Here is a 21,867-nt window from a genome sequence, read left to right as displayed (position 1 = left end):
TTTCTTACATGATTACCAGTATGAACTTCGCTATGTTGGACTATAAATACCTCTTTGAATCTGAAGAGACCAGCTAATGGAAGGAAAGTAGCACATTTCATCTGTAGAATAATAGGATGTATATGACCTGCTCAAGAAGAGACATTTTTGAACTGAGCTGCCTGCACTTCTTTGTAACTGTCAGTTTATAAGCTCTTGTACACTTAATAGTTACAAGTGCCGAATATTGTGCTGAAAATCTGAAATAAAGTTTTGTAAATCCTTTCAGTAAAGTAGCATTTTGGAGAGAGAACTAAAGTTAATTTGTATTGATCATTTTTGTTAGGAACAGAAGTTGAAACTTTGTATGGGATTGTTAGTGGATATTTAAGTTAGTGCTTGTGGCTGCAATTTAAAGATTGTGACCAGAGTGGCACCATAGTCATTGCATTTGAAAGAAAATTATTGGTTTGAGTACTAAAGTGACTATTTCAGATGTATGAGTAGAATGGGTAATTTAGTTTGTTGGCTTGCCAGCATGTCAAAAAAAGGTTGTTTTTTTTTCTGAGCCTGTTTATGCTAATTGATAATGCTGTGAAGATGCTTGTGCAGAGTCAGAAATGCTGTTTCCACCAATAAAGAAATACTTGGAATCCCAAGAAGGCAGATTTTGGTGTATGTAATTTGCATCAACCATTTAATCTTTAAAGCCCGTTGCTCCTTTGAGTTATGAAAGGATTGCTTTATTTATTTAATCAGAATGCATTCTTAAAATTAAACAAATTTAGTGTGTGACCATATCACTGCAAATCTATTATTGCCATTCTACTTATTTCAACCTTCCAAAACAGTTATTTTGTCCCCTTGTGTAGATTTTTAAAAACACAATGTATATTTGAAATTTTACTGAATGCTGCAGAGAGATGTCATGTCCACCTGAATCCAGAGACTTCATACATCGGGTCTCAAGAGATTGCTAAATTGAAGTAGTAGATACATTCGTGTCAACATTGAACTTTATTGACTCAATTATATAGTTGGTTTTAGTCATGGAGGCAACTAATATGAGTTTTGTTAGATTAATGGATTTGTATTAAATAAATCCAAAAGTATTTTGATCACTGTTTTATTTTATAGGGGCACAGCAAGTCGATTCAGGCCTTGACTGTTCACACCAGTGATGAGAGGCGCTCTATCTACTCAGGCAGCCATGATGGCCATATCAATATCCTTTTTAACACGCTTAACGATGTTTGTCAGCTTGGTCAATGCTTTAGTTAGAGTTTGGTACTTCGGATAACTTAGAAGATATTAGACAAAATGATTCAGCTGCTTTATTTCTTCAGATTCTTCCATCTTTATATTTTTAAGAAACCTAATCTATGTTTATTGGTTAAGAGTTTGTATCTCAGTAATTGGGACAGCCTTGGGCTGGGACCTTGTCAAACTGTAGCATTTACCAGACCAGGGAGTTCACCTGTCAGGGTCCACACAGGAGTTTTAACCAAGTTTTAAATAGTACACCCACAACGTAAAATGAGATGAAAAGCAGACATTTTAATGAATATGGATTATCTCTTTACCTCTCATTACAACTCCAGGTATCCAAAAGTCTTTGGAAAATCAGAAGTATTGCTGTTCAAAACATGCTAGAGTGCCAGCTTTGTCACTGTTGTACTTTGATGCAAAAGCAAAGTACTACAGGTGTTGGAAATATTCTAATGTAGCAGCATACAAGTTAATGTTACAAAGGTTGGTGACCTTTAGTTGGAATTGTTGTTCATCAACCTTTCAGTTTCTTACTTCAGTCATTGCCTGGTTAGTGAAGTATTTCTCGTATTTTTTTTAATTAACACAATTTTTCTTGCCTTTAACACTAAAATATAGCAGTTTGTGGGCCATTAGACATTGGAACTATTTGAAGAAACTGAGGTTTTTGAAAGGAGCCAGATTTAAGAAGGAAAATGCCTCTTTGCCTGCTGTCATCCCATTTAGTCTTTAATTTCTGATTTGGTATCTTATTATATTTTGACAATCTAGTAACACTTATTTTTGTTCCCTTCTATGCCAAAGCACAAAGTTTATGGCCCCACATAAGTGTAATTAAAATACTAGCCTTCCTAAAGTTATAGACATGGTAATATGAATTTAATTGATTTTATGCATACTTTTTTTTGGGAAAGATTTGATTTATTTTTATTTCATCAGTCTCCGAATCGAGTTAGCTTTAGCTCAATGTGCCATTTTAAAATTTATTACAATCTTCAAAAAATGATCCTCATTGCTTTATCTTTTGGTTGTCTTTAATTGTTACTGTTTTCATGAGTAGCTTTTCAATTTTCTGTAAGGTAACACAATTTATTATAAAGATATTATTTTAATGGTTTCAAGTGTTCATTATTCTGTCATGCATACCCATGCTGGTCATTCTTTCAATATATAATTATACAAGACGCGAACCAACAATCTTAACAATAGGACTCTGTCATCTGAAAAGTTGAACGATGCAGATACTAGAAATTTTAAACCAAAACACCCAGTGCTGGAATTACTTAATGTCAGTGACTTCATGTTAACTTTTTCTCTTTCTTTCTCTTGCTCTATCTTTCTTTTCAAAGATACTGACTGAACTGAGTAATTTTAGCTTTTTTTGCTCTTTTATCCTTGTAGTCAGGACTGAACATATTTCACAAGTTTTCTTTTTCCTTTCTGAAGGGAGATTTTAAAAATGTTCTTGAACTAGTGACACGCCATGTTGTTAAAAACAATGCTTTGCCCTGACTAAGGTCTAGAAAAGACAAGGCTTTAGTGGCTAAGGGCTTGATAAGCAAGTTCCCCTTCACTGCCAGACCTTATTCATAGGCATTGGTTAGGTGACTATATTTTTATTCTTTTCTGCATGACTAGACAGTAGGATGTCTGTACTTCGGATTCCTTCACTGATAAGTGCTTTGTTAGTTGGCCAATCAATAATGGCATCTATTTCTTCCATCCTCATCCCATCTGAATCTTGAATATGTTTTCAAGGCCTGCAACATATGGCTTTTTATCAAACACTTTTAAAATGCAGCACTTGAATACTGCTTATGACCAAATCCCTTTACTTGTTAAAGATAATCAAATGTAAAGTAGTTGTTTGTGTTCCATTGAATACATATTGTTTGTAAAAACAAAAATTCATACATTCAGCAATACTTGGACCCAATCCAGAGACACTACGCTTAAATAGTACCGCTCCATTCAGTTGTGTCACATGCAAGTTTTGAATGTATTTGGCAAAATTTCTGTTTTGCATTTCCTTGACTAATAAGATTTCACCTGTTTGGAATGCTACAGCTGGAGAGAATGATACTTTCGCAGGGACAGGACATACAAACCAAGTGTCATGTATAGTGGCCAATGACTCAAATGAGATTGTCACTTGTAGTATGGATGATACTGTGCGCTTCACATGTTTGTGCTCAAAAGAATACAAGTAAGACTCTGTTTGCATTGCACATGTTTTAATGTTGTCTTCTATATTTCCTTAAATTTTAATGGGTGATCTCCTTTTATAACTCAAGAACGCCCATTAACAATGCTTGCAGTTGGTTAACACCCCTAACATAGACTTTGGGATTGGCAAATCATCTTTCAGTCAAATAAGCTGTCATATCGTATGAACAGTCTGATGCAGGTAAGGGAGGAGAATGGAGTTGTACCAAAGGAGTGGGAGATTGTGATTGGAGCCAATATAATAACTTTAACCTTTCTCATACTTAGTAAAAGGAGGCTTGGGATTTAGCTAACACAGTAGATTGAATCAAGCAGTCAGACCTCCCTGCCAGTGCAGGAGTCAGCGTGGTAAATGTAGAAACTGGCCTCATTGGTATGCATAATGTCATGAATAGCACGTAAAAGGGAGGCAGTTATGGGTGAATATTTTGGATCTAGGGTCAACAGGTCACAGATGAGGGGAGGCCACAGGTGGAAATTTCTAAAAGGGTTCACTAAGCTGGATAAAAGATGAGCTCTTGGAGGTGAGTAACGTAGGTCACTATTTCAAAGTCTACAGAGGACTTCAGGAATGATAATGCACCTTTAGTTACTCAAAGTATGTGTTACTTAACATTTTCCTGTTAAGTGTGAGAGCAACTCATAGTATTTGAACCTGTTTTTTAAAACCCATACAACTGCCCTTGGAATCCCAAAACAGCATTCCTAACCAGAGATAAGGCAAATTACGTGAGGCAAATCAAGCCAAATGTTGTGTGGTGAGATTGTTAGTAAAATGCTTTTAATACATCTGCTTGGACATGTTTTGGTGATGCTTTATTACATAATGATATTATTGAAGCAGGTGGGACATGGGTCTTCCAGCACAAAAGTAAATGAGCTTATTTATATGCCTGAAGAATGCCACATAGTGAAGTATTAAATCAATCAACAATCAACATAAATTTGACACAAATGTGCAATTTTGGAATATATTGGAAAGCTAGTCGAAAGTGAGGACTGCAGATGCTGGAGGTCAGAGTCTAGATTAGAGTGGTGCTAGAAAAGCACAACAGGTCAGGCAGCATCCGAGGAGTAGGAAAATCGACATTTCAGGCAAAAGCCCTTCATCAGGAATTGGAAAGCTGCTGGCTTCCAGTTGTATCACCGTTCTGGGCGTAACTCTACTATGGCCAGTCTGGGCTGCCTTGTCACCTGCAAAGATTAGTGTCAGAGCAAAAGGTGATGCCATCATCTTGAGTGGACAGCAATTTCTTGCATGTTGCTGCCATCACACTCTGGAGTATACCTCTGTGATTGAAATAGTGAAAGAAGAAGGAAGAATGGAAATTGGAGAGCTCCTTTCAATCAGGGATTTAAGTAACTCCACTAAATGCAATATCACAATTCCCTATTAGTCTTCACTATCATCTTGATTTTGCTCCTCTGATCAACCAGGTTGTACTGTTTGGCTATTTGAAAGACAAAAGGGTAGGGTTGTGGTCTGGACGTGATAAGTGCTTTGACCATGACGAGCTTGTAAATCAGAAGCATACATTGGATAGTGGTGAAGTATGGATAGAGAGAGAGGATAAAGTATGATGATGCCGTTATGTTTCGCTTTAACCACTTTGCTGGTCAAGGCCTCACTAAATAATTTTTCTGACATTATCTGCTATTGCTGTCTTCATGGGAGTTACAATGTTAATTTGTTAACATCTACCTCCAATTCTGTGGCACCTATTCCTCAAAGAGGAAAATGTTATTTTGTTCTGTTAAATTATTTTTAATAATGTCTATTGCTATAATAATTCCACTCCCTCAATCATTATTTCTTTAGATGTTCTTTTGCTTGTTTGTTGCACTGGGGAATTCAAGGCCTTATTCCTGATGAAGGACTTTTGCCTGAAACGTCAATTTTCCTTCTCCTTAGATGCTGTCTGACCTGCGCTTTTCCAGCATCACTATAACCTTAACTCTAATCTCCAGCCATCTGCAGTGCCCACTTCTGCCTAATTCAAGGAGAAGTACAACACAGGAACAAACTTCTGTTCCCTCCCTATTCATGTAACCATCCAGATGCCTGTTAAATGTCATCAGCATGTCTACTTCCACCAACTCTTCTAGCAGTGTGTTCCTGGCTCCTGTCGCTCTCTGCTTGAAAATCTTCCCTCGCACATCTCCCTTAAACTTTCCCCCTTGTAATCTCTCCTCAAGTGCCACAATGCATCCTCCAAGGATGTTAGAACCTAAGCTCTTCTAGGGGAAATCAATCACAGTTACTTAAATATAAGTGGAGACTTGTGTGCCAGTCCGTAAGACATAGCTTATCAAATTGTGGCCTGTATGCCACTTTTGCTTGTACTTCATAATTGTTGGCTTTCTTGTTGTTCCAAAATCAGTAACCGAATACCTCCCCTTTTTCCCTTCATCTATCACGTTGACTGAGGCCTTAAATTCTCCTTTCAGATGCAATAGCAATTTACTTGCATGCTTTTCGATTTAACATACTGCAATCACTGCTCTGTGTGGTCTGTTACATTGGAGAGACCAAAAACAAACAGGCTGGGTGACTCTGAGAATGCTACTATTTGACCATATGATTCCATAATGCAGTCAGCTATAATTTTAGTTCTCTGCCATTCTCCTTCTCTGACATTTGTCTTTCCAATGAAACTCAATTCATGATTCAGGAACAACACTTTTCCACTGCGCAGTTTGCAGTCTTCTGAATTGACCATGGAGACTATCTTGGTAATTTCACTTTTTTTCTTTTTTCCTTTCGCACAGCTATCCTGACATTTTTGCATCCACCGGGCACTTTTTTAAAAAGTCCCTTCGTTTGTCTAATATCACTCTTTTTAGCCCATTTTTGCATAAAAATCTTATTTCTATTTCATCTCTACTACTCCATGTCCTAGCACAGATTTTGTTTTGTTCGTTTCACACACGTGCACCCCTTTTTACTTACTGAAATTGATTACATTTCTTAGATTTTCCAGATCTGATGAAATGTCATCGACCTAAAACTTGAATTCTTCCTTTGTCCATAAATGTTGCCAGTTTTGCTGAGCATTTGTTTGTATTTTGGCTTTATATTATGCTAACCATTCAGGACTTATAGCTGATGCGTCTAGGAAATCAGTAGCATAGTCAGTATTGAATGAATACTGAAATTGTTGAAAAGGAGCACAAAGCATAAAGCGAAATGCTGACTGCATTACAATCAATGGGCATTGTTCATTGCTTATCATGATCCTTGTGCTAATGTTTTTCCTGTTTTTTTGTTTGGAGAAGTTATTGAATTTTGTCCCCAAGGATTTAACTTGTGGCATTATTCCCAAGCTTACAGGGATCAGAATATAGGAGCGAATTGGTTATGTCAAACTTAAATAGATTAGATTACATTACAGTGTGGAAACAGGCTCTTCGGCCCAACAAGTCCACACCGCCCCGCCGAAGCGCAACCCACCCATACCCCTACATTTACCCCTTACCTAATATTAAGGGCAATTTAGCATGGCCAATTCACCTAACCTGCACATCTTTGGACTGAGAGGGGAAACCGGAGCACCCGGAGGAAGCACACGCAGACACTGGGAGAATGTGCAAACTCCACACAGTCAGTCACCTGAGGCGGGAATTGAACCCGGGTCTCTGGCACTGTGAGGCAGCAGTGCTAATCACTGTGCCACCGTGCCGCCCATAAAACACTAGTTTGGCCTCAATTTGTATTTTCCATTTATCATGGAGTAAAGAAATGAAGACATTATGAAGAGAATGAGAATGATCCCAATGATGAGATTTTTCAGTCACATAGATAAGAGAAGTAGAGATTTTCTCTTGTTGCAGAGAAGCTTGAGAGGAGATTTGATTGATGTTTCAAAATGATGAATATTCTGGACACAGAAAATTGGGGAAAAAGCTTTTCTCATTAGTAGAAGGATAGAATACCAGGAAACAGATTTTCAGATGATTGGAAAAAGGAACAGTGGAGATATAGATGAAACCGCAGCAGGCCCTAAAATCTGGAATGTGTCACCTGATATTGTGATGGTGGAAGAATCAAGGCATTCAAGAAAAAAATGAATTACCTCAAAGAATACTCTAGTTTTGGGATAGAGTGGGAATGGTACTTGAGTAGGTGATAGTATAATTGTTGGGCTGTTAAACCAGATACCTAGGTAAAGTTCTGGGAACCTAGGTTCAAATCCTGCCATGGCAAATGGAAGAATTTGAATTCAACACAAATCTGGAATTACCAGTCTGATGGTGACCATGAATCCATTACTAATTGCTAGAAAAGCCCATTTGATTTATTAATTTCCTTTTAGGGAAGGAAACCGCCATTTTTATCTCATCTGGACTACTTGTGACTCCAGACCTATAGTAATGTGGTTGAATCTTAACTACCCACTGAATAGACAATAAATGCTAGCCCAACCAGTGATGCTGTCATCATGTGAATTACTCATTGAGAGCTGAACAGTTGCAATAGTCCAAATTGTCGCCTCCCTGCGCTGTAATGGTTCTGTGATTTTTATGTCTAATGTTAAGTTTTATGGACTAGGCCAGACCACTGGAAACACTCTTGAGCAAGCAGCCCAGACCATAACTTTGCAGTTTATCTCAGTAAATGTACAGTGAAAATTACCCGGAGTAAATTAGCGAGGCTGACTACTGGGTTTTAAAACAGACAAAAATGTATTCACAAAATTACACAAAGAACAGAATAAAGAACCCTTACAGAACTCAGTCTATCCAAACTTGACTTAATTATGCTGTTCTGAATATATACAACAATCCCAATAAGCAAACCCCCTTAAAACATAGTTTAAAAGAAAGGAACAGATGCTTACAGGTTGAAGTTAGAAGGGCAGAAAGAGTTTAGCAAACTGTTTCCCCACAGCTCACTGTTGAACTCCTAAGTAGTTCTGGACTGAACTGAACTGCCAGGGAGCTGACCACTCCCCTTTCATTGTACAGGTCACTTCTACAACATGACCACTTTGGCCTGAAATCTCATAGTTTACATATAAACAAAAAGGCCTCTCAAAAATCCTTTTCATCTGTGTACCAAACTAGTCTAATCAGAGCCCGACCCTTCATTAAAAAATCAAAGACACATATCCTTGAGAAAAGGAACAACTTTTAGAAAAAACCTTTGTGACAACAGTATTTTTCTATATGTTCTAGAAACATAATATTCGTACTGAATATCTTTTGTTTTTGTAGACCTGAAAATGCAGTGAAGATGGATAATCAACCTAAGAATGTAGCAGTTGGTCCTGGTGGCTACGTGGTGGTTATTTGCATTGAGCAGGTAATTTTTTTTTTTTAAATTACCTACAATGGATATTATGTGACTTCACACCTGATATGTGTAATGGCATATTTTTTAAAGATTGATCAGATTTGCTTTAAGTGCTTGGAATGTATAGCATCTCATTGTGCTTAAGTGGGAACTTTCATTTTTATTTCTAAGTATAAGACTGAAATTTTCAGCTTTTTTTTTTAAAGCTAAGTACACAATTATAATAGCATAAAACAGTAGGTGGAATGCAACTATGTTTTTGGCTACTGCACGATAAGATATAAAAAGTTGCACTAGTCCTCCCGGACCATAGGTCTGTGCTCTCATTAAACAGATATCTGGTGATTTAACCTGAGGGTCACAATCACCTCCAGTGATTGGAGAGATTGAGAAAGAGGGACATTCATGGTAACCTCAGCATGTAGGAATTGAACAAACCCTTTTGGCCTCACTCTGCATAATAAACCAGCCATCAAAGTTTACCAACTGTCCCAGACCCACCCCACCCCAATCAGATAAAATATGCAATGTATCAAACTTTATTCTGTCTCCAGTTCAATGAGAAAAAGTGTATTTACCAGCTAATAGTTTCTATCATATTAAATTATGTTCAAACAGTTACTTTCTGATTCTGATAATTGTCCAGCTGTGAGCAACAGCTTCTACAAGAAGGTTACTAACTATGCTCTTGCATACAGATTGTACTGCTAAAGGACAAGAAGAAGGTTTTTACGATTGAGAACCTTGATTACGAACCAGAATGTGTAGCAATTCATCCTGGAGGAGTTACTGTGGCAGTGGGAGGAAATGTAAGATGTCTTTTTATTTTTAAAATGTTTAAGTGTACCATATTCAGAAAATATTTAATTTAGAATTGGAGTGATATACGTTTAGTACTGTTATTGATCAATCCAAACTCCCACAGAACATGTTAAGAAGATGGCCTAGAACCTTTTTAAGTTATCTTATAGGTAAACGTAAGGCATTCCAGATTCAATTTGGTCAAATCGCTCATCTTTAAGCAAAACGCTTTGTTTGTACACTACAGTTAGGATACAGATAAAAAGAAAATAAGTGGCTTAACTGTAACTATCAAAATAATGTACAACTAAGTTTAGTTAGTACGACTAACTAAACAAACTAAGTTAAAAATCACACAACACCAGGTTATAGTCCAACAGGTTTAATTGGAAGCACACTAGCTTTCGGAGCGACGCTCCTTCATCAGGTAATAGTGGGCTCAATCATAACACAGAATTTATAGCAAAAATTTACAGAGTGTTGTAACATCACACTGTAATTTACATCGCACTGTAAATTTTTGCTATAAATTCTGTTACGATCAAGCCCTCCACTATCACCTGATGAAGGAGCGTCACTCTGAAAGCTAGTGTGCTTCCAATTAAACCTGTTGGACTACAACCTGGTGTTGTGACTTTTAACTTTGTACACCCCAGTCCAACACCGGCATCTCCAAATCATGACTACCAACTAACATTTCTAATATAATAATATCCCATAAACACACCCTTGGCAAAGGCAAATTCAGCAAAATGGGTTGTCTCTCATGCAATTCTAGCAGCAGGCACAGGATGCCAGCTTTTAGCTGTAACAGAAGGAATAAGAGCTTCCACACCTAACTTCAAGACCCCAGCTACTGTGACAAGCTAAAACTAAAAATTCTGGCTCTGAGAGCTTGATCGCACCCATTCAGGCTGCTTCAATTGTTCCAACATTTAAAAAGTAAAAGGTCTCACTGGCTGTTTATTGGCTTTAGATAGACCGCCCTACATCTCTCTCTCTCTCAACCTTTCTCTGTTTAAAAAAAACTGGCAAAATACACATTTTAAAGGCATAGTATCATCGCAGTACAGGTTCACCAGTTGCATCACCTGATGAAATTTAATATTGAAGTTTGCATTTTAATTTTCTGGGAAAGTTAACGTTTATTAAAATATTAAGCTTATGGTTGTGAAGTAATTTAATTTGCTGCAATTTGCTTGCATGATCGAATTGATCTTTCAAAACTATCAGCAAAATTGAAGCTAATCCTTAACTTGAAATTTAATTGAACAGCCACACATAAAATGATTTTCACTTATTTGTAAGTGTGCATCTGTTTCTGAAAGTACATTATACAAAATGTAGTGAAATTTTCACAAGGTACAGGTTTGACATTTGGAAGTGCTACATGGTATTATTGCTGCTAAATATCAAAGTTTGTTTTTCTCAATTTTAACTTTGATTCATGTTTACCTTTATCATTAGGATTCCAAAGTGCATCTGTATTCTATTCAAGGTGCCACACTGCAAAAACACTCTGTTTTGTCTCCAAACCATTTGGGACCTGTGTCTGTTCTGTCTTATTCACCTGATGGTGGGAACCTTGCTGTTTCGTCTACAAATAAAGTCACAACAATATTTACAGTTGCAGATGACTACAAGGTAATCTTATTTCCTGTAATATGGTTAAAGGAGACTCTTCCCTTTTCAGTTATAATGTGTGAACAGGATTTTGCTTAACCCTTAGACTCAATTAAGTTCTGAATCTGATTGACTAGTTTTCTATGTGCAATCCAAAATTAGTTTAACATTTTTTCCTAGCTCCAGAATGGTCTACCTTAACCTTTTTTTAGTATTTTTAAGATTACATTTTAAATGCTCATCCTCAACCAGACTGTTTGAGAAACCTTCGTACCCTGTTTGACCTCCAACTGAATTCCAAACTTTCTGTTTAACTCCAGGCCTGACACATTACTCACCTCTTTGCATAATGTAACAGCACTACCACTGAAATTCCATTCTCTCATTGGTGACTTGTTGATTTTTCCATTTTTCTCATTTTTGCAAAATATTCAATCTGCAAACTCAATTGTGCATTTCTCACTGTCTGTCTTCTATCTGTTCCATATTCTCATAACAGCATTCCTACATCTCTCCCCCTTCTTCCCATTGTCCACCCCCACCCCCAAACCCGATACATCCAGTTCTGTGAAGACATCTCTTTATGATGTTTTTAATTGTGTAGTGAAATAGAAAAAGATTAAAAACAAGGATTGTGGAAGGTTTGCTGCACTTTGGAGAAAGTGAGGTATTGAAACCCATTGTAAGTTGTATTGTTTTGTTCAAGCAGTAGGGGAAGCTGTTTGTAGATGGGCCATCACCAGTGAATGTATGCAAAATGAGGTTTAGTTGGCAACAAGTAGCTGATTTGGTTTGGGCTATTGTGACTGATTTGATTGTGAATGCCAAAGGTCTTCAGTCTGATGCATATTTTTGATTTCTGAATGACTTGTGCAGATGAACAATAGTGAGATTCACTCAGACCTTTGGAATGGGATGTGGAGCCTCGTTTGCCCACCCCACCTCCCTTTCTCTCTGTGCCGCATCCCCACCCCTCACCCCGTGAAGATGTGACACAATCGGAGGCCAAAGATCACAAACTTGAACTTGGGGAAATGAACATATCGTTGAGTCTTGAGGACTGGTGGTATTAAACTGTTACTGGAGTGTGTTTTTACTCATCCATGCTGTTTTATGGTTTTTCAGAGGGGAATTAGATTTTTAACTAATTAAGTTTTATATTGACAGTTCATAGTTGTTATCTGTAATTAAATCTCTTTCTAATGAATACTGCTTTTGTTAAGTATAAAAGTTTGATCTGTGTTTCCAGTTAACATGGATCTACCCAACAGATAAATTGGGGACTTTACATTTTGGTGACATCTTTAAGATTAGTGGAACTTGATTTCCAGCCTACTAGCCCATTTATACCTCACTTTAAAATCATTTGTCGTTTAGCCCTAACTCTCTTTCCACCTTCAGCCTTAAATCCACACTTGTTCATTTTCTGACTCAGAGTCATAGAGATGTACAGCACGAAAACAGACCCTTTGGTCCAACTTGTCCATGACAACCAGATATCCCAACCTTATTTAGTCCCACCTGTCAGCGCCCAGCCCATATCCCTCCAAACCCTTCCTATTCATATACCCATCCAGATGATTTTTTAAATGTTGCAACTGTACCAGCTTCCACCACTTTCTCTGGCAGCTCATTCCATACAAGTGCCACCCTTTGCATGAAAATGTTGCCCCTTGGGTCCCTTATCTTTCCCCTCTCACTCTAAACCTAGTTCTGGACTCCACCCTCCCCAGGGAAGAGACTTTGTCTATTTATCCTATGTATGTCCCTCATGATTTTATAAACCTCTAAGATCATCCCTCATCCTCCAATGCCCCAGAGAAAACAGCCCTAGCCTATTCAGCCTCTCCCTATAGCTCAAATCCTCCAACCCTGGCAACATTCTTGTAAATCTTTTCTGAACCCTTTCAAGTTTCACAACCTCTTTCTAATAGGAAGGAGACTAGAATTGCACGCAATATTCCAAAAGTGGCCTCAACAATGCAACATGACCTCCCAATTCCTGTACTCTGACCAATAAAGGCAAGCATACCAAACACCGTCTTCACTATCCTATCTACCTGCAACTCCACTTTCAAGGAGCTATGAAACCTGCACTTTGTTCAGCAACACTCCCTAGGACCTTACTAATAAGTGTATAAGTCCTGTTAAGATTTGCTTTCCCAAAATGCAGCACCTCGCATTTATCTGAATTAAACTCCATCTGCCACTTCTCAGCCCATTGGGCCATCTGATCAAGATCCTGTTGTAATCGGAGGTAACCTCCTTCACTGTCCACTACACCTCCAGTTTTGGTGTCATCTGCAAACTTACTAACTATACCTTTTATGCTCACATCCAATCTTCCACATATTCTTTCATTCCTTTTTTTTTCCTGCCAGAGGTATTGGCTCCTTCATCCTTGCAATTTAGAATTTTCATCCTTCTTTCCACATGTTTAAAATCTTTCCAAAGCCAGTTATTTGATCACATGTTACTCATCTTAACACTCTCGCTTTGGCTTAATGTCCATTCCATTATCCATTTTTAACTTCTTTTTCTATCCTTCCTTTTTTTGTTCAGAACAGACCTTGCGACATAATTTCGACCTGTATTTTTAATATTGAAGAAATCTTGATGAAGTAATTCCCAAAGAATCTAAATTGTACTTTGTGGGCTTTCAGTAATATTCAATATGATTGTTCACATTTTTGATCAACTCATCTCATGATTTAAAGTAATGGAGGTTTTTTTTTCTCCCCAGCTGAAGTAAATCTTAAACCATAATTATTTAAGACCTTTGTAGCTCAACAGTACTTTATTATTTATTGTATGTCATGCTGTGGAATGTAGTGTTTGCTGAAATCCAGATTGGGCTTATTTTTAGAAAGAAAGATATTTCTAAGAATAAACAGATGGTCGCCAAGGGAATCTGTTTCTGCCATATCTATAACCTTAGGTTTCATCCATGTTGTTTTACCACAAGTTGTTCAATGCAGATGTAAAATTTTGTAAAATAATGCTAAAAAGAGAGGTGGGGGGAGGTAGTGAAGTCTGCTCAGCGGCCCCATTCCTTAAAAGCAGTTTTTCTGAAATGTGTGGTCTAGGTTAGGCTTAGTTGATACCTGCTGGGTAGCCTTGGCGAAGAAGAGTCAAATGAATAATTTGAGGGTCGATAGCAATGGCACAACCATATTGTGATGACCGTTTGCAAGACTAGGTTGAGGAATGAACGTGGAGCAAAACACTTTTCCCAAATTTGGTTTCTGTTTAAAATCTTGTAGGAATGTCTGATAATGGAGATCTTAAGTAACGAATGCAGTGACTGATGTAACACTGTATTGCTGAGATCAAAGCAAATTAGATCTGCTTTGAATTCTCGAAGTCTTTTAAAAATTACTTCCTGCAATTATGGGATTAGGTCAAAGGGACTTGGCTGTTCCCAAATTGAGACTATGCTGTAGGTTCAGACATTGTATTGGTTGATATTTTGCATCTCCAGTAGATAAATCTTTCTTCATAAAATACAAAATAGACCATTCACCCATCGAGTCTGCTGCAAGTCGAACTGATCATCTTCTTCATGCCATTTTCTTGTACTGCCTCTATATCCTTTCTATCTAGTAATCTATTAGAAAGAGTTTTTGTTGTTTTTAGTCATGTAAAAATATTCAAGATTTGTGTAGATGGGACTGTGTTGGAAGGAGATGAACTGTGTTTTAACAAAATTTGTGTTTTAATAGGAGACAGAGAGCTACTATGGGCATCACGCTAAAGTTCTCTGTTTAGCATGGTCTCCAGACAATCAACATTTTGCAACTGGTGGGATGGATGGATTAGTCTTCATCTGGACCCTGAAGGATATTCATAAAGTATTCAAACTACAAGGTATTTACAATTTGCTTTTAAGTGTGCCTTTTTAATGTCCATTCCATTATCCATTTTTAACTTCTTTTTCTATCCTTCCTTTGAATTGAGTTTCACTAGAGCATAATGGATTTTAGTGTCTTAGGTTGACCTGATAGAAGTTGAGGTACGGACAGATTGATAGTTGTCTTTTTCATGGAATGGGGGATTTCAAGACTGGCGACACTTTTTTTTTATGGTGAGAGATTTAAAAAAAAAGGCATGAGGCAAATGTTTTTAAGAATGTTCACATGTGAATTGAACGTCCTGAGGAAGTGGTGGATCTCGGTACAATTACAATGTTTAAAAGACATTTGGATAAGTACATGAATAGGAAAGGTTAGGAGAGCTATGGGTCAGGAGCAGGAAAGTAAAACTAGTTTAGTTTGGGATTATGCTCTGCATGGAGTAGTTGGACTGAAGGGTCTGTTTCCGTGCTGTCTGAGTCTAAGTGTTAATGCTTTTTGCATTTTTCCCACCTATTGCCTCTCATTGATCATACTAAGAAAGGATGTAACATTGGCTGCATTTGTAACAATGATTTTAGCTCCAACTTGAAGAAAGCCTTTGATACAATCCTCAGTGTTTGTTTCTGCTTCTCTCACCAACCATGATTCTGGCCTCTGAGCAAATGCATATTGATACTATAAGTGATCGTAGTGATGAACTGGGATGAGACTTCCAGAACTTACCATCCAAGATATTACGATGATCAACTAAGCAACAGCTGATCAGTCTTAGCTGTTCTCAAATGATTGTATTACCCTGATGACAAAGGAACTTATTTATGTAAAATATTTGAAATGGTTAACTGTTGACTAACTAAGCATTTAAGCTTAAGGTTGTTCTTTTTTAAGTAAAGTAGATATTCTGTGCTGTGCAGGATCAAATGTATTTTCCCACCACAAAGAACACCTGTAAAATATGAATTTTCACAGGAACTCTAGTTCATTGGCAGAAAAACAAGATTTTGAAGGAAATGTATATCCTCAATTTTTACAAAACAAGACTTTGCATTGTTGTGTACTTAGACTAACATTGGCAGATGCTGTAATACCCAAGGCTGGTGACAAACACTTCTGCTACTTCTACAGGTCACAACACCAACTAAAGCTTTCCCCAGTTAGTGACAGGCAATTTAAATGACTTAACTATATCAATGTTTAAATTTAAAAATATCCATTGACGACTTCAATAAACATAACAATTGGTTTATTATCAAAACAAAGTTTCACAAAAGATGCAATAATTGATTAACTTATATAGGTGGTAATATGGAAGCCTTAACATTATTTCTTCCTAAATAAGGAGAAAGTGAAGACTACAGATGCTGGAAATCAGAGTCAAAAGTGTGGTGCTGGAAAAGCCAGAAGTTCAGGCAGCATCCAAGGAGCAGAAGAGTTGACATTTCAAGCATAAGCTCTTCATCAACAATGTCTTCATTCCTGATGAAGTGCTTATACTCGAAACATCGACTCTCCTGCTTCTCGGATGCTGCCTGACCTGTGCTTTTCCAGCACCACACTTGTAACCCAGTGCATGCACACCCTTCAGGAAAAGAGAAAAAAATTGCTGGATGTAGGTTTGCTCGCTGAGCTGGAAGGTTCATTTCCAGACGTTTCGTCACCCTACTAAGTAACCTCTTCAGTGGGCCTCCGGGCTTTGCCAGGTGGTCCACTGAAGATGTTACCTTGTATGGTGTCAAAACGTCTGAAAATGAACCTTCCAGCTCAGAAAGCAAACCTACAGCCAGAACCTCAATCTGAGCTACAAATCTTCTCAAACCTCGCTTAAAAAAATTTTCTCCAGAGGTTCACGTTATTAAAAGTAAAAATTGGCCATTGTGCTTATTCTTGCTTTGTCCTAGCACAAGTTGGTAACTATGCACTGTTGTCTGAAGTCTTTGCAGACCCAGCTTGCTTAGGAAGTACAACATTGAAAAGTTATTTCAATGTACAGATTAATAGGAATAAATAAGTTTCACCCTGAACTCGACGAGAGTTCTCTCCAGAAAGATCATAGATTATCTGGGCTCCCTTTCCTAACCAACTGCTTGCTTCTCCCCAACAAATACAGATGTAAAAGTACTGCATTGTTCAAACAGACATCCTTCTGTGATCTACAACAGGCCAAATGGATGTTAGTAATTGCATTATTTCTAAAAAGCTTTGTTTATATTAAAATAAAAAAAGCAATGCCTTTCATCGACCACTTTTAAAAGAACTGTTCCTAGTATTCCCATAAAACGAGAAAGAAATCTATTTTTCCAAGCTCTACTTTTCTTCAGACCTCTAAGAAAAATTAAACATGAAGCATTTTTGTAACAGTGTTCATATGAAAAAGTTTGTTAAACTCAGAATAGTGGAGATTAAAAGAAAATCTTGATTAGAACTTACCATTTTAACTGAAAGCTAGACAGCAGGGCCCTAATTCAATTCCTGTCATGGCAGACAGTAGAATTTGAATTCAGTAAATATCTAGAGTCTAATGATGACCATGAAATATAGTCAATTGTTACAGAAACTCTTCTGGGTCGCTAATGGCCTTTTAACTGCCATCCTTACCTGGTCTGGTCTACATGTGACTCCAGACCCACAGCAATGTGGTTGATATTTGACTGCCCTCTGGGTAGGAATGGGCAATAAATGTTGACTTAGCTAGTGACACCAATATCACATCCATGAAGTTAGAATAAAACAATTAGTCCTTACCTCTAGTGTAACTTATTTTTAGCAACCATTCATTATCTATGAAGTTTTGTAGTCTGATCACTTGTATTTGAGTTAATGATTCGGGTTTAGAAAAGAAAAAACATATCTGTATTGAAAATTATGCTAAAATAGGACCAAGACCTGTGAATGTAACGTTTTTATTCAAGACGCTGAGAAGGTTAAACCTTATCACATCAGTGGAAAGTGAAGACTGCAGATGCTGGATGCTGCCTGACCTGCTGCGCTTTTCCAACAACACATTTTCAGCGCTTATCACATCAGTGCCAATCATGTGGAATTAACCAGACTAGTAAAAAGGATCAGAGAACTTAAATGAATTATGCTCAAACCATTTGCTTGAGTTGTGCAGACGTCCATGTTGCTTCACCTTTTTCTTGAATTGGACTCTGCTTATGCAACTGCCTAAGCTTTCGCTCTAATTTTGAAACATTCTTCAAACTTGATTCATATTTGTAGGGCTATATGTAGACTTTAAAAGATTTGCATTTGGAAGTTATTTTAATATGTCAAAATTCTGCACCAATAAAACTATTAAATGATTCAATATTTTTATTCACTTGCAGTAACTTTAAATCAGGTCATGCTTATGTGGGGAAGTTGTTGGGGGTGATGAGAGTTGCAGTAAAATTTAGAGATCACCCTTCTAAGACAAAGATACAGAGAAATTGTTTTTGAAGCTGATGAGAACTTTAGAACTATGCCTCAGAAGGCATGGAAATAGAGAGTCATTCAATATTTTTAAGATGAAAGTAGGTAGATTTATTTTTTGTTAGGCAAGAGATTCAAAGATTATTGGTCGATAGGAATTTAGAACACAAACCGATCAGCCATGATCATATTAAAGGGCAGAGCAGGCTTGAGGGACCAAATGGTCGTCATTATGCTGCTAATTATATTCTTGGCTCTAACTGGATGCCCTTTTATTAAAAGTTTTCATTTTTTGATAAACTGATTTGAATATAGTCAAATATTTTAGATAATAAAGGACTGCTATTTTGTCTGTTCCTTGATATTACGTTTGTAACTGTAGATATTTTTGCAGAAGCTTGAATTACAAACAAACAGTTCATTCATTTCAAGTGCATTTTGAGTGGAAACAATCCTTTATCTAATGGTACCTGGTGATACCCTCAGACAGTTAATAGCATTATGCCAACATGTACATTTTGAACATTTGTCAGATCAGTGACCTTTTCTAAATTTGGCTCCATCATGGAGTTATACTAGTAATGTTAATTAATAAAGCAATTGTTAAATTCACACATACTGAAGTAGGACTAGAAATTTCTGGATAATAATGAGGACTATGGTGCATAATTCATGCTTTCTTACAAGGCTGTCTAATATTGTGGAAACTTAAGTATAACCTTTTTTCCTTTAGAATGTCATCGGTTGTATCACATAAGCGGTATCGCTTGGCTGGATGAACATACCCTGGTGACAACATCCCATGATGCCAGTGTGAAGCAGTGGACCATCACTTACAACTGAACAAGAATTGCTGTTTTTGGGGAGGGCATGTAGGATTTCAGGGACTAGGGTGCTGCTGTAGAAAATTAGCATTGAGCAGAAAATTTCTTTATTGCCCATTGGGCCCCATATCACAATCCTAGTTCACCTTGAGTGTTCATATCGAAGATACTGTGTTTGGAAAGCTTTAGCAGAAAATAAATTGCACGTGAAAAGCACTTGTTAACCTAATCTCTGGAGCTTTACCCTTGTTTGTTCAACATTCCAGAGGCAACAGCCTTATTTCTATTCATATAAAGCCCCATATGCAGTTTTTTTTTTGTTTAAGTCCAGATATATGAAGTTGTGTTGAGTTGACTCAAGAGACACTCAACTACAGCTACAGAATATTTCTGTACAGTAACAAAAATTCTTAATTGTGATCTGAATTGATGTAAGTGCAGCTACTGTATATTGTACATGTTATTACTTTGCTTTAGAAATCTGTACTGCACAATTCTTGCCTCCAGTTTTCTCCAGATGATCAAAAAAAACCTAATAAATTTTTAATGCTATAAACGTTCAGCTATGCGTAATCAATTTGTAAGTGTAGTCTACAGTTTTTATTCCGTAGGTCCAATTGATAAACGGTGAAGCAAGTGAGTGCAAGATGAGACTGTTCAGGTCGGATCAATTTTGTTGTCCCCTGAGGGCGGCTTGTGAGATTTTCTTGAAGGCTATTTTTTGATTCTTGCTGGCTTTATTAAATGGTGCATCGTGCTGTAACATTGCTATCCAGCATTTATGTTGAATTTTTTTTTCCAGGTTTTCTCCTTCAGAAAGAGAGCGCAATTGCCAAACATTGTATACACAAAAATGTATTAAATCTTTTAACTTGAAAGCCATAAATAAGATGTTTTGTTAATCTTATTTTAAATAAATCTGTCACACACTGACACATGTTGATCTCTACCCAATTCCCTTTCTCCTTCCCTTTCGGTTGGCATGGAATTCATTGTCACAACATTCCATCCACCTCCACTCTGAACCTAAGGCCCAGCGCAGTATTAGGTGGCATGTCAAAAAAAATCAGGTATCTTTCATACTTGATGGACAAATTAATGTTGGTCATGTACAAGTTTCAATTTAGAGCAAAGCATTATTTGAGTGTTCAGGCTTAAGATCGTATTTAAAGCTGCAGTCCAAAAGGGTCACGAAAGCAGAGTTGTTGTCATCTCATGGATGAAACTAAATATAGTTCAATTATAGCAAAGTCTTGCATATTTAATACATATTCTTTTAAGGTGACTCATGCTAATGTGTCAAAAGTAGGAAACAAATCAGTGCAATCATATCCTTCAGGTCTTGAGAATAAAATCAAAGCAGCATTAGTTCAAAAGGTGGTAAGACAGCCTGCAGCACCACAGGTCAATTTCCCCCAACACCAACCTGATGGGCTGAAACACAAGCTCAATTTACACAAACTCCTTTTCTAACACAGCAGAAACTCTAAGCCTAGCACAAACTATACCTCTCCACCCAGATGAAGCTCGGTGTCCATTCCTAATGGATACTCACTGTGCTCAAGCTTGCTTTATCACAGCTTCCCTTGGAGTCTGCTCAATCCTTATTTAAACACTGCTTCGTGCTGAAGCATTGGCTAAAATAACTTCTCCAGTCATCTGTTCCCTTCCTCCTACCTTTGTTGTTCTTCTAATCATAGATTTTCTCTTCTGCTCTTGTAATCACAAATTCCTTTTGCCCTGCTCATGCTGTTGAAGATCCAGTCTATAATTGGAGAAGAAGCTCCTCTCCTGTGCCGAGATGTTGGTCTTTACTAATTGGCCACTCCGGTGATGGAATTTTCCCAAGTGTTTTGGGGATTTGGAGGCAAATTAGTTTGCTGTCTCTGTTTTGAGTGTTGATAGTTTTTGAACGCAATACTTGTGTGGAACAAAAGGTTCAGTTCATCTTGATTTCTGGCAGCAAAAAAATTATTAATACTCTCAGTAGTGAATAAGTAGCCACACACACACACAATAAGGGAAGAAACGGGTGGCTTTTTAAACTTGAGCCTGGAAAAATTGCCATTGAGAGCATCCTTTTGGACATAAAGGGAGAGATGATGGCCTACTGTTATTCCAGAGTAATGTTCTGGGGACCTTGGTTCAAATCCTGTCATAGCAGATGGTGGAATTCAATTTTTTTTAAATCTGGGATTAAGAATATAATTATTACCAAAAAAATCCATTGTATTTCTGTCAGAAAAACCAATCTGGTCCTTTAGGCAAGGAAATCTGCCATCCTTACCTGGTCTGGCCGACATGTGACACCAAATCCACAGCAATGTGGTTGACTCTTAATTGTCCTCATCCTGTGAATGAATTTTAATTAATTATTTGTATGTGTTTTTTTAAAAACATTTCTTGCAATTTATATATATGTAAATATGCAATGATAGGTAAATATTAGAATTAATTGATTGTATCTTCCGCTAAACTGGTTATGGCTGAGCGGAGAAAATTATACTTGTGGGCCTATTGTGAGGGCTTGAGCCAAATGGGGGCTGAACAGAGGTTAATGCCAATTCAACATTATTATAATAAGCAT

General features: G+C 37.3%; 1 protein-coding gene across 1 annotated transcript in view; it reads left to right on the top strand.

Moving 5' to 3' along the window:
• wdr1 (WD repeat domain 1) overlaps window positions 1–19,840 on the top strand; it is a 53,173-nt gene extending 33,333 nt beyond the window's left edge. The window contains exons 9-15 of the mRNA XM_087986479.1: window positions 1,117–1,204; window positions 3,298–3,454; window positions 8,689–8,776; window positions 9,466–9,576; window positions 11,036–11,212; window positions 14,914–15,058; window positions 19,190–19,840. Coding sequence (XP_087842605.1) covers window positions 1,117–1,204; window positions 3,298–3,454; window positions 8,689–8,776; window positions 9,466–9,576; window positions 11,036–11,212; window positions 14,914–15,058; window positions 19,190–19,299 — 876 coding nt within the window. The 3' untranslated portion in view covers window positions 19,300–19,840. The remainder of the gene's footprint in view (window positions 1–1,116; window positions 1,205–3,297; window positions 3,455–8,688; window positions 8,777–9,465; window positions 9,577–11,035; window positions 11,213–14,913; window positions 15,059–19,189) is intronic.
• The last annotated feature ends 2,027 nt before the right edge of the window (window positions 19,841–21,867 follow it).

The sequence above is a fragment of the Chiloscyllium plagiosum genome, unplaced genomic scaffold, assembly GCF_037043375.1.
Source record: "Chiloscyllium plagiosum isolate Xiang-an unplaced genomic scaffold, Cpla_swu_hap1 HiC_scaffold_1, whole genome shotgun sequence".
Taxonomy (NCBI): Eukaryota; Metazoa; Chordata; class Chondrichthyes; order Orectolobiformes; family Hemiscylliidae; genus Chiloscyllium; species Chiloscyllium plagiosum.
Note: the sequence above shows the minus strand (reverse complement) of the source record. Positions and strands in the feature narration are given on the sequence as shown.